Source organism: Squalius cephalus (assembly GCF_949319135.1).
Source record: "Squalius cephalus genome assembly, chromosome: 21".
Classification (NCBI taxonomy): domain Eukaryota; kingdom Metazoa; phylum Chordata; class Actinopteri; order Cypriniformes; family Leuciscidae; genus Squalius; species Squalius cephalus.
This window is the reverse complement of record NC_137142.1, coordinates 19,086,386-19,106,611: the sequence shown is the minus strand read 5'-3', so window position 1 is coordinate 19,106,611 and position 20,226 is coordinate 19,086,386. Positions and strand designations below refer to the sequence as shown.

Here is a 20,226-nt window from a genome sequence, read left to right as displayed (position 1 = left end):
AAAACTTTCTGCATTTTCACATTTTCAGAAAACATCCCTTAGTAGGCTATGATTTATAAGCTGGACAAGGATTTCAGATATTGCCATCTTTGTGGGGACATTTTGTCTCCATAATAATGTAGGTTTACCAGGACACATACACACACAAACAAACACACAGTAGGCCTACCGTGCACACTCAGTAACCCTTATAATGTGAACTCCTGCACCCCACTCACTGCTTTTTCCTCATCATCTCTCTCTGCTTCATATCTACAGCTCAAGATTATATGCTCTGTCTCCTGACATCTCTCACACAATCCTCTCTGGTGTTTTCCTATCATCTTAAGTGTTTTATTTAGTGTACAATGTCCCAACCTTAACCTCGTCATCACTTCTTCTCTCCGGCTCTTTTTTTAAGTTTATTGTATCTCTAAATCCTTTAAGACCACTGTTCCTATTAAATTTCATGACTTTTTTATTATCATTCCTGCTCGTTGACCACTATTTAAGATGAATTGTATGTTAAATTCATTACAACCTGAAATTTTAAGAAAACTATTCCTTTAAAGGAAAGGAAAAAGGAATTCTTTGTCAGTGAGAAATATATCTGTATAGGTTGTTTATCCATACATTGTGTTAACTTAAAAATAAACCATGCACTGGTATGCACTGATACACACAGACTGACGTGTTTTTTTAAAATTGCTATTTAATTCCACTCATATTCGAGAAAAAATTAGACAATAAATCCTCAGTGGTGATTGACATCTTGCCACAAAATCCAATTTGTACATAAAGCCAGCCAACCTTTTTCAATAGAAAATTCAATAGAAAACTCAAAAATTACAGTTTTGCCACAGTATAAAAAATAATTTAGTAAAAACTTGTAAAATATAGATAGTGAGATTGTTTTTTCTCCAGATACACAAGTAGCTACAATTCTGCTTCTTAATGAAACAACATAATATTACATTATGAAATAATTGTACAATTTAGAGTTTTTAAAGTCTGCTTTGTTTCAGCAACAATAAACAAAACGTATCATTTTTATTCATTAAAAATTCATTTACATTAGAAATAATAAAATAAACCTGTCTGTGCTAAAATAAATTACAAACCTCTATAAAAGCATAGCTACAAACAAATGTATACAAATTGCTTCGGAACATAAACACAAATTTTATGACTGGCAAAGCAAAATCGGACACAGTACCAGGTATCTAACACTGATAAAACAGAAAGATTCATAAGCCTCCGAACAGTCAATGATTGAACAAAATCAAAATGGCATCATGATGAAATAACCATTTATATGTAGATTGAACATATAAGATATATAAGATCTTAATAAGATTGAAAAATCCTTGCACTGTAAATTCACCCTCTTGAAAATAGTCTATGCCTGCTCAGCAAAAGACAGCAGACTGTATCAAAGATCAAGGCAAATGATACCATGTAGAATATGGACATTAATATCCACACAACATATGGATATTAAAACCAAGAAGGCAAGGTATCTACGGTAATTTAGAATAACACACTTTAGTATGCTGCAAGTTTCTATAAGAAATGTTTGTGCTTCACATTTGGAAAAAGAAACTCCGACCTGATCAGTGGGCTATAATGGAAACATATACTGTAAGCATCCGTAAAGGTGTGAGTTTATTGAGTCCTGCCTCACAGTTTTATGAGCTTTCTAGTTGGGAACAATGGGCTGATTAACAATGACCTGTATTACAAAGTCCTTCTGGATCTTGGTGTCCTGTAAACGTGTTTTATCCGTGAGGAGCTTTCCAGAGAAAAACCAGCGCTGATTGGTGGTATTAATGTCTTCCTGAATTTGAAGCTGTTTCTTCAGCTGACGGATGGAATCGGCCATTGTGGCGCTGATGCGAAGATCTTTTCCGGTGGAGAGACGCACCTTCAGCTGGAACTCCTTCTCTTTCTTCTCCTGTGGCTCAGCGTGTTCAGACACATTATGATCGTTGCACTCAGAGACCAGGTTGACTGGAGGAGCCAAGCAGTACGCAGGGAGCTGATAGCGGTTGCCCAGTTCATCATAGCATTCCATAAGGGACCCTGAAAGAGCAAATCAAAAGCTATAATTCAGCTCATGTGTATATTTAGCATGTGTAGATATATGTACACAACAGTGTTTTAAAAGTTTGGGGTCGGCAAGAAAGTGTTTTTGGAGTCTCTTATCCTCAGCAAGGCTGAATTTATAAGATCAAAAAACAGTTTTAATATATTTTAAAATGTAATTTATTCCTGTGATGGCAAAGATGAATTTTCAGCAGTCTTCAGTGTCACATGATCATTTAGAAATCATTCTAATATTCTGATTCTGATAATTATCAATTTTTAAAATGGTTGTGGTGCTTATTTTTGTGGAAACCGTGATGCATTTGATTAGTTTAATGTGTCTTTCCTGGATAAAAGTAATAATTTCTTTTTAAAAAAAAAATCTAATAATGAGATATTTTTGTAAACAAAAAGTTGCATTAAATGTAGAAGCATTTTCACTAGTGATCTATGAATTAAAAATGCCATTTAAAAGTTTACCATGAGGCAGTGTGATGCTGGCTCCATCTACAATAGCCTGCGCTAGTTCATGGTCGTTACAGTCAGTCGCTATGGCTGCAGCTTTCAGCGCGTCCCAGATCTCTTTACGGCCGTCAAAAGCTGGAGCCGTGTCCCAAAATTCATCTCTTTTACTGCGCAGCTGGCCCTCCGTCATAGGATAGTCACTTTTCCACTTGGGCTTGTCTTTCTTCAGGGGCTCATTGCGTCCTACAGAAGAAAAAGACACAAAGATAGAAATGTTACCTAAGCAATATCCGGATCATTTAAAGATGCATTAAGTGGTCAGTCCGATATATCCGGATGCCATTTGTAAAAATCCTGTTTCGCAAAAAGGGTCCTGACCTCTGGTTAAAGAACTAGGACAACAAATACATGTCACACATGTAACATCACAGCTTTTGCACAAATGAGATTCAGGGGGGCTAAACAGATTTACCATGCTAGAAGCTTCTCTTTGACGTGTAGCAAAGATAATTCAATTTGATCTAAGCTCAGGACTTGTTCGTCACAATAAACGCCGGTTTAATAACTACTTGTCCCTTAAGTGAACTATGAACCCATTATTACAGATCAAATGTAATAATGCGGTAAAAATCTCCATCTAAAACACAACCTAAATCCCAACAGTCAAGCCAGCCCAGCTGGATGTCAACTAAAGAACATGAGCTCATGTGGACCAAAGGGAAATCCCTTTAGGAAGAAAGCTATTGCAGACAAGTGGCTTAATTATTTGTATACAAACAAAACGTGACAGAATCACAGTAAAGATTTCAAAAGAAACTTTGAATCTTCATACAACATGATAAAAACCTGCTCTCGAGTCAAAGCAGTGGATACACTGGAGAAAAACAAATTATTTATAGTGTCTGAGATTAAAGCCTTAATCGGGTGATGCAAAACAGGACTTAGTGGCCTCTTTCCCATCATGCATCACTCCTAGCCAGACGAGAGTTTAGAATGCCACAAAACAAACACACTGCAACAATCACCATTTTCATTTTAACACTGGGTGGCAAAATAAATATATGTTTTTTGCCATTTAGAACCATTTAGACATAAGTACTAAACTTACCAAGTCAGTATGAATTCTTATGATAAAAAAAGACCAAAATGTATGTTGGCTAACTTGGCTTATACAGTACAAGTCCATGATAAAATATGTTCTGTATTAACACATTAATAACATTAAAGGTATTGCTGGAGTGCCACACTCATACAAATCAGACTGACTCTAAGTCAGCAAACTAAACACTGTTTATCTAGGATCTTGCAGACTTACAAATCCTTTTCCATAACTAAATACAGGAGATTAAATTGTTCATTTAATTTGGCTTCCGTTAACAATGGCAGGATGACTCAGGCCAGATAACAGGTGACAGAACTACAGTTTCAAACAAGATAATATTACCAAAAAAACTGCTAAAATTGTCTTTAAATGTAGGGTCTTGAACTACACAACAAGTAGGCTAGTGTACACATTAAGTCAACAACCTTCAACAGTTCTAATATTTCAAGTATCATTAAACAATCTTATCACATCTTATCTTACAAACAGCTAAATTGTGTGCTGTAAGCTACTTACTTTTGAGCACAACTGTTATCGTTGGTCGATAGTCTCTCGAGTTTGCAACTCCCATGGTCTGACCGCTCACTTATTCCTTTAATCAGTGAAAATTGACTGGACAGTCGCTCCTATGACTTCATGCAGGGGTTTGAGGGATAATCAACTCCACATGCACGGTGCTAAAAGACCTCACTCACAGCAAAACTCTTGACACCCAGCTTGTAAATCCAGTTTCTTGCACACTGTACACGCCCATCACCTGTTTTCTGAAACTAAAAATAACACCGACCGTACAAATATATATCAGAGCGGGTCACCAAGATAGCTTCTAGCATTGCTTTTACAATCTCTGGCTTGGGTTTAGGTGTATGAGTGACTTTTCACAACAAATTTAATCCAGTTGGTTCTATTTTAGACCAGGACAGAGAGTCAAAAATAAACGGTAAATCCCGGGATTGTCCAGAGCAGGTGAACCCAAGCAATTCCACAAATATACATCTTATCTAAGATGTCCCAATCTTAATTGGATTGGATTTCTTGGTAAAGAAAGAACATTCATTTTATAATTTGAGCAGAGAAGAAATTCACAATTCACTCACCACTGTATATCTAATATGTCAATCTTCTAAGCACCGTGCAACGAAAATTAGTCAAGAAAAAATTAATGGAACTTCAATATATGTTTCACATGACGAATCTTTCCCTTATGTTGTGGTTATTTGAGGAACCAGTGACAGTTAGAGTTCCAACAGGAACTAATAGGTTGTGTAAGTTCTGCCCTTGTGAAAGAAAGAAAATTAACTGCCCTTTTTAAAAATGGTGCCAAGACAGGGGTAGGGGTTTTCAAAATAGGGTCTGGGGACCCCCAGAGGACCGCAGGGGAGTGCTAAGGGGTCTCTGGAAAAGTTTAGAGATAAACAGTGTAAAAAATAAAAAATAATATTACAATAAATGAATACAACTTTGATTCACATTAAAATAAGTAAATAAATATATGTGAATTAATAATCTAACAGTACAGTACTATAATAAGGTAACTTAACAGAAACGTCATATTTTTCCAGATAATATTTTAAATATATAATTTCTTTACTGTATAATTAGGTCTATGTTCAAGAAACTATGCTATAAATTGCCTTTAAATTTAAGGATGGGGGGTCTCTTGCATGCTAAATGTCTGTGGCATCTAAAAAGATTTAAACCCCTTACCTAAGATTCCCATATACTGTCTTTTTACATTGATACATTCTCTAAAATATCAGAATAAGCTTGCAAAGACAGTGTTGATAGAGTAGGACCAATACGTTTTCTCATTCAAGGAACATCAGATGCATTACACTATTTGCAAGCAGAATTCCTCGGCAGATCAATTACCTCCTCGTTTGGTGCTGTATCTGGATGCATTCCTGGAGGACAGGCGAGACCTTTGACGTATCACTCCTAAACAACTTCCCATCACTCAAACTCACATAAGGACCAAGTCTTGAATGCATGGATGCAATAAATGCATTTCGGATCCAAAATGTAAATAGCCCTATTTGGTGACGTCAGTAATATTTTGTTGTTGCAGAAGAAAGTTTATGTCTAGTTTACTGTTATGTTATGTTCTGTTGTCAGATGCATTGTTATCCGAGGATAGACACAAGCCCGTATTCCGCTGAGTCGACATGTGTCTAAGACTTAATCTGATTCTGATCTGATCAGTAAACCTTCCACCAGGAAGACAAATTTATCACTAACTAACGCAATCAATGGAGTAACTAATGTTCTAAACTTGATATTTACTTGTCCTCTGAGTTAAACGCATACATCCTCCCCTATGTTGTCCACACTCCTGTTGGCTCCTGAAGAAAAATAAATCATTTTAGAGCTCTAAAGGATGAAACTGGTGACGTAGTAAATTTGTGACTAAAGGGCGCTCGTGCACATTATCGCGAGCGCGGCTGACTCTTTTGAAGTGCTACGGAAAAACAGCAGATATATTTTTTTTATTGAACAAAGATTAAAGGGGATATACCTAGCCTACATGTATATCTCTCTCACTCACACACACACGCTTAAGAAAACAGGATAAGAAACTCGAGATTTGCTTCCTAATTCTGTGGTTGGAAGCCACTATTTTCTTAATTCTCGTTTCCTTTTAATTCATTATTTTTTGTTGATTTTCTGTTAAACTGCTTAATGTTTCTCTAATGCTCACCAAATTCTCCTTTTTTCCAACATTTAGTTTTTATCTGCCTCTATAGTAGGCTATTAACAAAACGTTTTGGACATTTACTGTTTATTTTGTGCTGATAATGTGTAACACTTGGTCTTAACCACTCTTAACCAACTCTGTTTGATAAATATAGCCATGTCAGAATCTGTACTGTATAAAACTTATCAGGTATTAAGTGCAAATAAATGTTGATTTGCCATCATATGAAACCATTGTCATATTTCATGAAAAAAAATATCTTCAAAATATGCCAAATGTCTCTATTTATAAATTAACGGTTTAATAAATATATTTTTTAAACTATTAGATATAAATGTAATTTTCAATATTAAGTTAAATATTGCAATATTTTACGTGTTTTCCAAAACATAGCAGTTAGTAAAAGATTCTGAAATAGTAAATGATAGTACACTGCCACCTAAAGGCAGTAATTTAGAATGGATAGTGATGCGTCTAAAAATATTTTTAAAAAAGAAGAAAAAAAGAAAGGATAAAAGCAATTGTTGATGAAACTGTAAAACAACAACAAAAAAAAAAATTTCAACAAGAAACGCAGTGAAAAACATTTATTTTACATTTAATAAAATCCTAGGCAATTTTTTTTAACGTTTTTTTTTAGGAGGAATTTAAGGGAATTTAAATAATGATACTGTAAGTGACATAAATAATGTGTTAAAACAATTTTTACACAATCATACATTAAGAACCTCATGGCAACACACCTATCTTCCATAGATATCACAGACAACTGCCATGATTTCATTAAAAAATATTGATAGAAAACATCCAAATACATTGTAATTTTGGAGGACAAGCCCTTTCATTTGGCCAGAAAGATCAAAAGTCATCCAGTGAGATCAATGTCTAAATCTGGGCTCTGGAGACTCCCGTGTTCGCAGGGCCCTGGATCTGCATTCAGCTTTGGCACAGCGGGTGAAACTCACCCTGATGAGCGCACTGGTCATTGTCAACTAATAAGTCTTTATTGTCTCAGACTGGCATCATGTCTTTTTTAAGAGGGTAAATGTCCCATGTCAGTCCATCACCATATGGAGTGTGTCCAGAGGGGAGGAAAATACGTGTCAGCCAATGACTGTGGAGAAAATTATAATAATTTACATTAAATCATAGCTTAAAAGACTGCAGACTGCCACGAAAAGCAAGTAAAATGTGTAATTTCACCTTCTCTTTTCTACACCAAAGAACACCTTCCAGTTGTTTATTTTACCGTAACTGAAGGGATTCCGATAGACCTTTAAAAATAGAAAAAAGCATTTGAAGTAATTATAAGAGATCTCAAATAAGAAAAATGAATCCCAATCACCCTGTTGTTTAAACAGATAGAATAGTCAAGACTTTGATTCGGAATGCGCTGAAGTCACCCTCACCTTTCCACGTTTGGCCAAACGTTTGGTCTCTTTGTTGTTTATATGGCGTTCAATGCTGGTTTCTCCACGGGTGATAAGTATAGCATGCCACAGTGTGAGAGCTCCAAGGGCGACTGACACTGTGCTGATGGAAAAACCAACAAACATAACAAAAGATGTGAGTCTATAGAAATAATAAAACCAGTATTAGGGCCGCGCTAAAAGAATAGCCTTTAGAAATGACGTACCTTGTGAGGACCCACATGTAGATAATACTCTTGTGAAACATCCTGTCCTTGTTGGTGTATGGAGGTTGCGAAACCTCCTGTATCCAGTAAAGCATCAGAAGAGAAAAAATATTTTATATTAAATAATACATTATTACATTAATAAAAATTAATACAAAAATTCTATACAAATAATTTAACTTTTTAAAATATTATATAAATAGATATTTATATGAAGGCAACTTTATGCATATATACACTATGCATATGCATATATTATTTATGCATATATACACTAACGTTCAAAGATTTAGGGTAGGTAAGATTTTTTGATGTTTTTGAAAGAAGATTCTTATGCTTAATTATTCAACCAAAAATACAAAAACAGTAATAATGAGAAATATTATTACTATTTAAAATAACTGACTTCTATTTTACTAGATTTTAAAATGTAATTCATGAATTCTGAATTTTACATTTTCAGCCATTACTGCAGTCCTTAGTGTTGCTCAAGAAACATTTCTTGAGCATTTATTTGAAATAATAATGTAAAAGTCTTTGCTGTTACTTTTGATCAATTTAATGCATCATTGCTGAATTGAAGTATTACTTTATTTTCAAAAAAAGATGTGTGTGTATTAAAAAAAAAAAGTGTCATTCGTTTACAAATGCCACTCAGTTTTATATTTTGTCATATGATGGAAAGATATTCATGCATTTTTAAGTGTCTCAAGTGTCCACATTTGTTTTTTGGAGGCACAATATCTTCTTATAAGCATAAATCTGAGAACTGTACACTTTCTTGATTCATTGCCCCAAATGAAAAATCTAGTGCACCAGATCTTACCAACCAGAGCTTAAAGAGTCTTAAGTTCACATGTAAGTCCTCCCTAATCCAATTGTGACAAAAGCAAAGTCAGTAAGTAATACCTATTTAAATGTTTACTGTTAGAATTGGGATCAGGAAGGTCAGAAATAATTTGTTGGTGTTTTATAGCATGTTGTTTGTTTTAAGAGTGTTAAATAATGAGCCGTGATACAGAAAAGGACGAATTCCAATCCTAAAGCCAAGCTGACAGCAGGAACAATGACTTGAAGCACCTGAAGTACCTTCCCAGCCACGCCTTCTGACGGTGCAATGCCGATGAGCAACCCAATCCCTGTCACCGGAACACCCTGTTTCTCCGCTTCCATGTGCCTGAATTGCTAAAGAATGGCAGAGAGACAGCTGGCAGTTAAGACACGCCCACTATCCCAGACTTTGAGAACAGAAAGAGAAAAGGAGAGACATAACCATTCAGAAAGAGAGGAGTTAAACACCATCTTAGAATGGACACAAAATTCATACGAATAAGTGGAGGGGAAAAAAAATGCCTACTGAGGTGTTTTCCAAGCTTTGAGCGGGTTAAAGATTCAAACTTTTATGATACAAAAATTGTGAGTTACACTAAACAGAGAAGCACTAACACAAAGCAACAAATGTATTTTAAAAAAGGCTTACATCTATGGCATTGTATGCATCAATAAAGAGATTGCGACCGCTGATGCTACAGTACATGCAGCCCATGGTCAAGAAGAGACAAAAGGAGAAGAAGTAACGATGATTGTAATGACCAACACAGTTGTTAAGCCAAGCTGAAAATATAGAATTAAGGAACCAACTACACAGAAGTGAAAAACCTAATGTTTCTGGGCTGTTAAATGAATAACTGACACAATTTAATTTAAATTCTATCTAAATCCAGATTGTCACTTTACTTCTTTCTTCTGTGGAATGCAAAACTGGAAATAGAGAGCAACATTGCCCTCACTTTTTCAACAGCCTTGGTTCCGGAAGTATTTTTTCCATTGGGATTATTAAAAAGTCTTTGTTAAAAAGCTATACGCCAGAACCAAAGCAACCAGCTCTTAGGTGAATCATAATTCAAAGCCAAAACGTATTTGAAAATAGGACTAAAAGACAAAAGGTACAAGAATGTGAACTTAACGTCTTTAATAAGGGAAAGAACTTCAATCCTCTGTAGAATCTTGGGTAATGTATTGTTTCACCAGAAATTGCATTGTTAAATTATTATTATTTTTTTTAAATAAGTTGAAATAATGCACATAATGGCTTCAACAAGAGCGTATGGCATTGCTTAAAGGAGAACTCCGGTCAATTTTAACATTGAGCTCATTTTTTTGTAAATTTGGAGTGCTGTCAGTACAGAGAACAACGACAAAAATCGGTGTTGCCTACACCGTGTTATCCTCTTTTTAAAATTTGCACCCTGTTGACTTCAATGGGGCAAGTTTTAAACCTGCTTTTAGCCTCTTAACATCCTTGATGTGTCATTACAAGTGCACAGGTCATGTGAGTGATTCCTTCAGAGTGAACGCGGGTGAATCTGACTGCAGTAGATGTGAAAGATATGAATAAAAATGATGTTTATTCAGCCAGCGCTCATACCTGTATTTACATCCTGTTTTCGGTCGAAGTCCATAGTAATCGATTGTCGAGTTCACGCGCATGATCATAGGTACTAAACCAATGCGCGTGAACTCGACAATCGATTACTATGGACTTTGACCGAAAACAGGATGTAAATACAGGTATGAGCGCTGGCTAAATAAATATCATTTTTATTCATATCTTTCACATCTACTGCAGTCAGATTCACCCGTGTTCACTCTGAAGGAATCACTCACATGACCTGTGCACTTGTAATGACACATCAAGGATGTTAAGAGGCTAAAAGCAGGTTTAAAACTTGCCCCATTGAAGTCAACAGGGTGCAAATTTTAAAAAGAGGATAACACGGTGTAGGCAACACCGATTTTTGTCGTTGTTCTCTGTATTGACAGCACTCCAAATGTACAAAAAAATGAGCTCAATGTTAAAATTGACCGGAATTCTCCTTTAACAACCTCGTAGCTCACAGCAGGTCTATCTTTAAAGCTATAAAGTTTCTGTTAAAAAATAATTTTCCATGGAGAAAATTAAAGGGATTTTTACTTCTGGAAATTTTGAAAACAACTCTGGTCATTCTTTTCCATAAAATTATAATAAATTACAGTAAAAGCCCTCTAAAAGTATAAAAGTGGCCCACATGACTTGTCCATATACAGATTAGTAAAAACATGAGGGTGAATGAATAAATTATGACAAACTGTTCATTTTGGGTGAACAATTGTGTAAAACATAGCAAGACATTTTTTTCAAAATGCCAACAATATGGTGATTTAAAAAGGATACGGCAATGATGATCCATTTTTAGAATACAGCTGAAGAAAAAGATAGAGGGATGTTTGTTACTTTCTTTCAATAACAGTATAAAATGCAGCTGATATTGAGTCACCAATTCAATTTTATAAGCCTGATCTTACTCTTACGTTTTACAGATGCCACAGTGATGACTTCGCGCTGGTTTAGGAATGATACACTTTTTACAGACCGACACAAACGGGACGTCAGTTTTCATCTAAAAAAACAACATAAAGAAATAAAATAGCTGTTAGGTCATGAATGACATTGAAAACACACATCAGCTCTACTGGATTGTGGATGGTGCTGAACCTTTGGAGGGTATCCAGGGGGAGTGCTTGTGGCCTTGTAGTAATGGAAGGCTATCATGACTATGATCCAATGTCCGTAACAAACGTGCCACATTATCCAGACAGGAGAGTACGTTTGCAGGACCAACGGTAGAAGGCAGTAATAAGCGATGAAAATCACAGAGCTGGTAAGAGCGACAACTAAAAATACAAAAACCTAAAGAGAAAGGAAAAAGCGAACGGTGTGAAGCGCACAGACATCTTAAGAAAATAACATGATGATAGTTAGTTATGAGAAGAGACAGATTTACCATTCCAAACCAGCGTGTGACAATCTCCACCATCCAAAACACTGGTTCAAGGATGGAGTCAAACACCACATCAGAGTTAGTGAGCGAGTTAAAATAAAGAGATTTGAAGATCAGATTGATGTAACTCAGAGGCCGCCTCAGTCTTCTGGGCATGCGACTCTGCCTGCAACACCCGCGCATGCATCTCAGTAGCAGGTGCATGACTGTGGAGCAGGGACGCATGTTCAGCCCCTGGAAAGACAACATGTTACCTTTTCTTTACTTGTTCCAACTTCCTGAATATCGGCACAAGCACGTTCCTCTGACTATGTCCTACAGTTTGCTCACTGACACTTCCCCCCGTGCTGAACTTGTAAGCCAATTAGATTAACAAAGTATCCACCTAAGCAGTTGGTGTGGACTGATCCAAACCAATAATGCAAGCATGCATTAGTTTTCTGATACACATGGATTATCTGACAGAATACAATGATAAAAAGATGTATTACGTCTTTTGTCAAGTGTTTACTTTGCACGATTGCACTGATAACAATGCATCTAAAAAAGCCTAGCCCATTTTAAATTTACTTACTTTTTACAAAAAACATGGTTAGGCTAGTTACTAATGCGTCTTTGCTTGGATTTGTAGTTGTAATCTGACCATTAATCTTACTAGACGGCTTTCAAACCGTCTCATAAAGAGTCTGGAGGTGAATTTGAGATTAAAATGCATAAAGGACCTGGGATGATAAAAGAGGCTTTGTTACTTAATTAAAAGTTAGGCAGAAGGCATTACCTAAGGCACGCTAAGTTAAAAAAAATATGTAAAAAAAAAAATTATGAATCAGATAGGCGTGCCCCCAGTTAGAATTAAAAAAACCTAAATGTTAGCATTACATGCTTAGACATTGTAAAATTCACTCGTTGTGAGATACTGATCTGGACAGTCTACATTCCGACCACAACAGTTAATGTGGAGGGAACACCACCCATATGTAACTTTGGAATTGAGACAAATAGAGACATAAGCATAAAGAGATTTAACAGTGGACAATGCTGTCAGATTATTGTAGAAATGGTCAACCTCATACACCATCCCCCATGTCATAAATAAGACTATAATCTCACAGAGTCTGTGCCTTTAAAATGATAATTAAGACAAAAATATACATATTGGTAAATTTGCATTGATCAAATCACAGAGTCAAAAAATATAGGCTACATACAACATATACTGCGCATCAGTGATAAGACAAAGGTTAATAGTGATGTTGTTTAGCACCTCGAGCTGACAGAATCAAACAGCAAGAGCTAAACATCACATATCACTGCTAGGCAGAAATGCATGCAGTCGGCTCTCTTACCTGGCCTAGATCTTCTACTAAAACTGCGATGGACTCAACTCATGATACCGCTGAAAGATTTTTTTTTTTCGGGACAGATGGAGACAAATAAATGGAAGCAGCAGTTTCTACCCCTTTGATTTCATCTGCTGTCTGTCTGTCTGTCTGACGCGCAGGGATGTGAGCTGTCACGGTGGGAATTCTGGGAAATGGAGTTTAAAGTGCGGAAAGCGGAAATATTATATGGGAACTTTTTATGATATTTTTTATATTATTAATAATCAAAATTCAATTATATAGTGTGGTATTTCATGAAAAATAATTCATAGTTATGTTCAATTTTATGTGATCTCCGCCAAACTGCTGCAGAGAACTGTGGGAATTGTAGTTTGAATTATGTCCAAGTCATTTTCGCGAATCGGTTCTTTCGAACGTTTTGTTTCAAAGAAACGACTCAAGCAATAATTCAGTGATTCTTTTACGTCTAAACGTAATTACGTCGGCGTGAACCCTAAACCCCCTGTGTAGTGCTCTATAATGTCCCAAAAAAGGCATATGCAGGCACACTTTGCTATTTATTATGTGTTTTTCTATTACGTTACGTAGTACTATTATAATGTAGTGTTATTTAATGTTTCTCAGTTTGATGCAGAAATGATTCAGCCCATAAAAACAAAGTTATAATTAGCATTTACATTACTAAAATTAATTTACATCTGTTGGCTGCAAACGTGTTTTTGTAAAATTCGACAATTTTCTGAACCGGTTCAACCAATTCATTGAAAAGATCCGACTCAAAAGAACAATTCGTTCAGGCAACGACAGTAGCTGCTGTTCACACGTGCTCACTACGGGAGTAGAAATAGTACAAAACATGGCATTCACTTTCAACTTCGATATACCTTTACAAACAGAAGAAATAAATGATAAAGAAAACAAAGACGACAACGCAAAAGATGTGGATCTTAAATGCTCGGTAAGGGAATGTAACGTTATAGCTTGTTAATTCTGGCTATATGTTTGCTAATAATGCTAGTCGGCTGACTTTACTATTTTTTTTTAAAATTATGCTTGAGAAGTACAACGCACATGCCCCAAATGATACTCTATCTTATCAGTTATGTGAAAGAATAAATCAAGTATATGTAGGTCTCGTAACTCACGCTACATGTCAAAAAGTAACCAGTGATTGCATCTGTCAAGATCATTATGCACAATGTATCTTTTTATAGGACGCCAGTGCAACCGTCCCAACGAAGATGAAGAATGCTATTGAGCACGAACCTTTGTTGGATCCTCTCTCCCACATTGAGAACTGGGTGCCTGAAACCATCACAGTAGGTGCCCTGCCTCCACTGCTCTGTCTCAATGAATCAGTGTTCGAGAAGACCGCTCCTGAACTAGAGGACAGTGAGGAGATACTGGCCAAAACACTGAATCAAAACTCTGACCTCATCACTGGAGTGTATGAGGGTGGACTTAAGATATGGGAATGCACGTATGATCTTCTTGAGTACATTGATGATGAAGGAGAGACCTTCACTGGAAAAAGGGTGTTAGACTTGGGCTGTGGAGCAGGTCTACTTGGCATTCTTGCATTGAAGAGAGGAGCCATCAAAGTTGACTTCCAGGATTATAACAGCACTGTGATAGAGCAGTTAACAGTGCCAAATGTGTTTCTCAATTGTGAAGATGATGATGATGATGAGACAGAGGAGCAAAATAGCAGTCCACCATCTAAGAGGAAAGCCCTGAATGCATCACAGAAATTACTAGATCGCTGTGGTTTCTTCTCGGGCGACTGGAACTCTTTTCTCACACTTATGCGAAATAAAACCTCATCGCCAAAATATGACATTATCTTCACATCAGAAACCATATACAACACAGACTACTACTCTTCTCTTCATAGTGTGTTTTGTGGCCTGCTTGCTGAGGATGGGATTGTTTATTTGGCAACTAAGTCTCACTATTTTGGAGTAGGCGGTGGCCTTCATCTGTTTGAGAAGTTTGTGGAGCAGAATAAAGTCTTTCAAACCAAATATCTGAAGGATGTGGAACAAGGCCTGAAGAGACATGTAGTATCATTGACATTTAAAAAGTGACATTAAAATTGTATTGATAAGTGTTAATGTGCACATTAACTATCTATTATGGACACCCATCCCTTTCAGGCCAAATGCATTGACTATGGGAGCCTAAATTGTGCTTGGCATACATAACTAAAGGTAAAACAGAACTGAAACTTTCAAAGTTTGGTGAAACACTGATGATTTGTTACTTAATTCCAATTCAATCTGCAATATTAAGTACACATTATATATTGGTTCATACTGTGCTGCATAACCGTCATCAAATAAACAACGACTGGCATAAGTTTACATGTTCCGGCTTATGTCTGTACAATTTATCAAGCAGGCCAACAGACGAAACAGTCATTAGGTTTTCAGTCTCAACACTGGTTTAATGTGAAAAGAAATGTACTTGCTGCATTGAGAACACATGACCAAACATAATATTCTTAAAAAAAAAATAAAGTGGAGATAAAGTAAATTATGGAATGAATTACATAGACAAATCCAAACAAAAATATGTGGTCCTTGTAAACTGTTTACCTAATAAATACTCACAACCATTGCAAAATTCTAGAATTACATTATGGTAATAGGTCCTATATTTATTTGAACTCGTAGACACTTATCCGATAGAGCTCTGTCTCGTTGATGTTAAATATGGGAGTCTTGTTTAAAGTAATTCAGTGCTGATGTATAATTTAAAAAGTTTAAAGTAAATACTCTATTTCTTGGCTTTGCCCTGGGCTGCCACAGCCTCCATGGCTTTGCGAACAGTTTCTTCGTCTCCGAGGAACTGCATGGGTTTGATGGGCTTCAAGTTCTTGTCCAGCTCGTAAAGAATAGGGATGCCTGTGGGCAGATTCAGCTCCATGATGGCCTCCTCAGACATACCTGTGAGGAAACACTATGAGACTGTAGAAAAACTGAAACGTGACCTCTCATAAGAGCTTGTGACGAACTATTTCTAAAACAGCAATCAAATGTCCTCAAGTAGTAGGTTTCATTTTTAAATGTATAACTTATTAAATAAGATGTTTTTGTGCATATCTGTCTAGACTAGGGTGTTTCCCTGCCTATGGTCAGTGTTGTTTTGGTATTTAGTTACTTTTATCATTTTTATGAATATTTTGAATTGGTTTTTATTTTGATATTTTTCGTTTTCATTTTAAAGTTTTAGTAATTTTGTTGCGGTTTTGTCTTTTTTTTAATGTTTATATAGGTTTAATTTTTTTATTTCAGCTTTAGTTATTTTAGTAGATCAAGTAATGAGAAAGGCTGAGTTTATTTCGTCACACTTTAGTTTAGGGTCCAATTAGGGTCCACAACTTTTGCCTCAAACTCCTAATTACTGCTTATTAATAGTTAGTACAGTAGTTGTTAAGTTTAGGTATTGATAGGATTAAGGGATGTAAAATATGTTCATGCAGAATTAGGCATTAATAAGTGCTTTATAAATACTAATAAACAGCCAATATCCCAGTATTATGCTGCTAATAAGCAACTAGTTCATAGTGAGAGTTGGACCCTAAACTAAAGTGTTACCAGTTATAGAGAAGGAATGTCATTCCATGGGGGAATGGCATTGTGGATTAACTTGCACACCACAAGACTCAAAAAGTTCTCTAACAAAGTAAACGGTAAATTTTGCCTTTTTTTTGTGGAATTGAAAGTAATTTTATGGACAGCGACTCATAAAGAGCAATTTCTTGCAGATTATATAAATTTTAACTAAAAAATGTTTTTTTCCTTATTAAAGCTTTTAATTTCGATGTATTTTCCTGGTATTTTGAAAATTTAAATGATGGTGAGAAGAACACTGAACAAGGGATTGAAAAGATCCTGCAATTACCTTCTAAGTGTTTCACAATGCCTCTCAAACTGTTTCCATGAGCGGCAATCAACACTCTTTTCCCTTCCTTGATTTGAGGCACAATCTCCTCATTCCAGAAAGGTAGAGCCCGTGCAATAGTGTCCTTCAGACTCTCACAAGGCGGCAGCTGGTCCTCGGTCAAATCAGCATAACGTCTGTCCTAAAAAAAAAAGAAAGGACGTCCAACAAGACAAAATTAGTTCAATAATGAAATGTTCCTTAAACATGTCAGTTACAGTATCCAATAGTACTGCTCATTTAGCTAATAGAAACTCTTGACTTGTTTGTTCTGGGACATAGAACGCAGTTTCCTATACAAATAAGGTTTGACCTTTGTTTTCTGAGCCTTTGCACTTATTAACTACTAGCACATCAGTTTCAAAATGTAAATCCAACATGTTGCAACAAACTGCAACATGTAACAGTGAAAACCCCAAGTTTTTACACTCATAAAATCAGATGGAATATTGTATGTTAAGATGATTTATGAATTCTGAGATTGTTGTAATGGATGCAGGAATGCAGATAATAATGTTAATAGGGATGCTGTCATTGGGGATATGCATTTATACACTCATGAGTTTCTGTTTCTTATATACCGGTAATTTGAAAATCTATGGAATATGAGGAGGGGAAATAACTAATTACGATGACAGATCAAACAGATTTAGTGATTAAAATGACATAATGATTGAATGAGGCTGAAGACCTCACCTTGCTGATGATGCTGTAAAAGTCATGATCTGCATCCATAGTTGGTGGGGGGATGTCAAATGAGCGCCTCCAAATCTTAACCTGGGCTTCACCATGCTTGGCTGCAGTCTCAGCCTTGTTCAACCCAGTGAGACCACCATAATGACGTTCATTCAGGCGCCAGGTCCTGTGCACAGGCAGCCACATCTGATCAATACTGTCCAAAACGATCCATAACGTCCGGATGGCTCTCTTCAGCACCGAGGTATAACAAATGTCAAACTCATACCCTGCATCTGCAAAGACAGTGATATAGCATAGATTTATTTAATAGGCAGATGTAATTAAAAATGACACAAATCAATACATTGTGATCAATATATACATTGAATACAAATTCATCTAATACGATATTATAGACTTAGAATAATACAAATGAATATCATAATATATTTAAAAAAATATACCGGTATTACATATAATTTTTATTTAAACTATCATAAAAATGGTATTACAATGCATTTATAAAATATAAGCATTGCTTAACAGTAATGCAGTACAGTAAACAGTAAAAACAGTTGCTTAACGTCAAAAAAAGTCACTTTTTATTGGGAAATTCAGCACGTGGTGTGTAAAATCACGTTCTGTGCGGCACGTTCGCATCACGTAGGCCCCGCCCCACACCCGTCAGTAATAGGCAAACTGCCAGGTCATTGGTTCAGAGCTTACACGCGTCACGTCGAAGGCGGGGTAACGCCGGGGATGTCAGTCTTCTGAAAGTCATTTGAATTTTCCGGTTTGAGTTTTATTATTTAAAACGCAAAAACCTCAATGCAAACATTAGTAAGACAAAGCAGGTAAAGTTATTCTCAATGTAGACGTAATGTACATAACATCAAACTTGTCATAACTTTCAAAAAACAATCTAAAATGCTGATATACACTTGGGACGGCAGATTTACAACGCTCATCATTCACAATGCTGGAAAATATAATATTAAACAAACTTACAAACCTTTTAAAGCTTGACCGCCTTTCTTTGCCTCCTGAGCCCCTGTCTCGCTCAGGTCGGCGTCGAACCAGCCGCAGAAGCGATTCTCCTGGTTCCAGCAGCTCTCGCCATGGCGAATGAGAACCAACTTGTATGCAGCCATTTGAGATATTCAGAGACAGATCTTAAAGGTAGCGGCTAAAGAAAGCACGATGACTGAGCTCTGGTCGAACAGGTTGTTAAGCTCTGTAAAGAGAGTAACGTTACTGTCAAAAAGACCCTTCTCTCATCTGAGTCCCTAATAATGACGTTTCCGACCTGCCCATCTCAACGCTCCACCAATCAGCGCCTCGGAACGATGCGACACACTGTGAAACTGCAAATACGACATGGAAAAAAAACATGAGCTTCCTGTAATGAATGTCTCTGCATATTTTATATTTAAGCTTGAAAATATATTAGCAAGAATAAGAAAGACTGTAATATATTTAATCGTTCATAGTTCATCGAACATGCCAGAGATAAAGTATTATAAATAATTAGACTCAGGAAGATTGTAACTTCCCGTTAGATTTCATTGGGTGTATCTTGGAGATATGAGGTACAGGAGAGCCAATCAAAATGTTACTTATGTTGGTATTGGGCGGGGTTTAGCGCGGAAGAGAATGAATGGTGATGTTGGTATATAAATGAAACAAATGTGATAGGCCTAACTATTAATTCCTTACAATAACTTTATTAGTATGTTCAAGGAAGGGTTTTCGCCTTTGCTTCTGTTAAGAGTAGTCAGAAACAATCTTCTTTTCAACTGTAGTTGATTTTTATTTTATTTTATTAAGTTTATTCCAGTAACTGTCAACTGGTCTTTTTTTTGGGAGGGAGGGGGGGGGGGGGGGGGGGGGGGGGGGGTTTGCCCAAATTGGGATCATATCATAAATAAATCTAAATATCAACTCTAAATAGTAGACTGTTTTCTACATGATTCTTTAATGTCTATAAAGTACACAGTACTTTATAGACAGTAAAAAACACAGTAAAAAATGTTGGGTTACATATTGGGTAAAAATATGTTGGGTTATTCTCCCAAAAAAAAATACAAAAAAAATAAAAAAAATTGGGTCATTTTTAAAATCGTTGGGTAATTTCTAGAAATAACCCGACTGTTGGGTTAAATCATAGGGTTAAATAGCTAACGGTTTCCGCAGCGACGGGTCCAGTGACAGATAGTCAACATAGCTGCTGCTGCATCCTGATTATGAGAGGTACGTCATATCGTTTTTATGCATAACATTAAGTATTGTTAATGTTATAAGTTTTTTAGATAAAGATTAATTTAATAATTGGTTTATTTTACGCTCTTCTACACAATTCTAATCATTATTTTTGTCTTTTTACTGCCTGGGCCTTATATCTACCGGGTCCAGGCTTGCAGCCTCCCAGTGTTCTATGAAGGAATCGGCGGGAAATATCGCCACTAGTTCAGATTCTT

At 36.2% G+C, this 20,226-nt stretch overlaps 4 protein-coding genes across 10 annotated transcripts; 1 reads left to right on the top strand and 3 right to left on the bottom strand.

Annotated features, from left to right (window-relative positions):
• Positions 1 to 680: 680 nt before the first annotated feature.
• On the bottom strand, positions 681 to 6,039 carry ubtd1a (ubiquitin domain containing 1a). 3 transcript variants are annotated; one of them, XM_079856203.1, is made up of 4 exons: positions 5,504 to 6,039; positions 4,148 to 4,401; positions 2,545 to 2,772; positions 681 to 2,061 (listed from the first exon to the last, which is right to left on the bottom strand). In XM_079856203.1, exons 2-4 carry the CDS (start codon positions 4,200 to 4,202, stop codon positions 1,679 to 1,681), a joined length of 666 nt encoding a protein of 221 aa, XP_079712329.1. In that variant the 5' UTR covers positions 4,203 to 4,401; positions 5,504 to 6,039; the 3' UTR covers positions 681 to 1,678. The 3 variants fall into 3 exon arrangements, with proteins under 3 accessions (XP_079712329.1, XP_079712330.1, XP_079712328.1); XM_079856204.1 differs by lacking the exon at positions 5,504 to 6,039 and adding an exon at positions 4,729 to 4,842; XM_079856202.1 differs by lacking the exon at positions 4,148 to 4,401.
• Positions 6,040 to 6,898: 859 nt separating this feature from the next.
• On the bottom strand, positions 6,899 to 13,310 carry zdhhc16a (zDHHC palmitoyltransferase 16a; the record flags this gene model as incomplete). 5 transcript variants are annotated; one of them, XM_079855070.1, is made up of 11 exons in its annotated part: positions 6,899 to 7,440; positions 7,530 to 7,600; positions 7,736 to 7,859; positions 7,963 to 8,039; positions 9,043 to 9,147; positions 9,443 to 9,576; positions 11,177 to 11,205; positions 11,314 to 11,402; positions 11,498 to 11,692; positions 11,787 to 12,017; positions 13,130 to 13,310. In XM_079855070.1, 10 exons carry the CDS (start codon positions 12,006 to 12,008, stop codon positions 7,338 to 7,340), a joined length of 1,149 nt encoding a protein of 382 aa, XP_079711196.1. In that variant the 3' UTR covers positions 6,899 to 7,337. The 5 variants fall into 5 exon arrangements, with proteins under 5 accessions (XP_079711196.1, XP_079711197.1, XP_079711198.1 ...); XM_079855071.1 differs by having other exon boundaries at positions 9,052 to 9,147; positions 13,130 to 13,275; XM_079855072.1 differs by lacking the exon at positions 9,043 to 9,147 and having other exon boundaries at positions 13,130 to 13,275.
• A 584-nt stretch (positions 13,311 to 13,894) lies between these two features.
• mettl18 (methyltransferase 18, RPL3 N3-histidine) lies at positions 13,895 to 15,562 on the top strand. Its single transcript, XM_079855067.1, has 2 exons — positions 13,895 to 14,084; positions 14,341 to 15,562. Exons 1-2 carry the CDS (start codon positions 13,983 to 13,985, stop codon positions 15,211 to 15,213), a joined length of 975 nt encoding a protein of 324 aa, XP_079711193.1. The 5' UTR covers positions 13,895 to 13,982; the 3' UTR covers positions 15,214 to 15,562.
• Positions 15,563 to 15,784: 222 nt separating this feature from the next.
• pgam1a (phosphoglycerate mutase 1a) lies at positions 15,785 to 19,284 on the bottom strand. The gene is made up of 4 exons (XM_079855066.1): positions 18,762 to 19,284; positions 17,768 to 18,042; positions 17,033 to 17,213; positions 15,785 to 16,074 (listed from the first exon to the last, which is right to left on the bottom strand). The coding sequence occupies exons 1-4, from the start codon at positions 18,898 to 18,900 to the stop codon at positions 15,905 to 15,907; spliced, it is 765 nt and encodes a 254-aa protein (XP_079711192.1). The 5' UTR covers positions 18,901 to 19,284; the 3' UTR covers positions 15,785 to 15,904.
• Between the last annotated feature and the right edge of the window lie 942 nt (positions 19,285 to 20,226).

What these genes read in the sequence shown, in the direction of transcription:
- pgam1a (XM_079855066.1), bottom strand. Translation starts at nt 18,900, where the DNA reads ATGGCTGCATACAAGTTGGTTCTCATTCGCCATGGCGAGAGCTGCTGG. An exon ending in TTTACAGCATCATCAGCAAG is followed by an intron (nt 17,214 to 17,767) that starts GTGAGGTCTTCA and finishes TTTTTTTTTTAG; the next exon opens with GACAGACGTTATGCTGATTT. An exon ending in CATTGTGAAACACTTAGAAG is followed by an intron (nt 16,075 to 17,032) that starts GTAATTGCAGGA and finishes GTTTCCTCACAG; the next exon opens with GTATGTCTGAGGAGGCCATC.
- ubtd1a (XM_079856202.1), bottom strand. Translation starts at nt 5,585, where the DNA reads ATGGGAAGTTGTTTAGGAGTGATACGTCAAAGGTCTCGCCTGTCCTCC. An exon ending in ATACAGCACCAAACGAGGAG is followed by an intron (nt 2,773 to 5,503) that starts GTAATTGATCTG and finishes TTTCTTCTGTAG; the next exon opens with GACGCAATGAGCCCCTGAAG. An exon ending in CAGCATCACACTGCCTCATG is followed by an intron (nt 2,062 to 2,544) that starts GTAAACTTTTAA and finishes TTGCTCTTTCAG; the next exon opens with GGTCCCTTATGGAATGCTAT.
- mettl18 (XM_079855067.1), top strand. Translation starts at nt 13,983, where the DNA reads ATGGCATTCACTTTCAACTTCGATATACCTTTACAAACAGAAGAAATA. An exon ending in ATGTGGATCTTAAATGCTCG is followed by an intron (nt 14,085 to 14,340) that starts GTAAGGGAATGT and finishes ATCTTTTTATAG; the next exon opens with GACGCCAGTGCAACCGTCCC.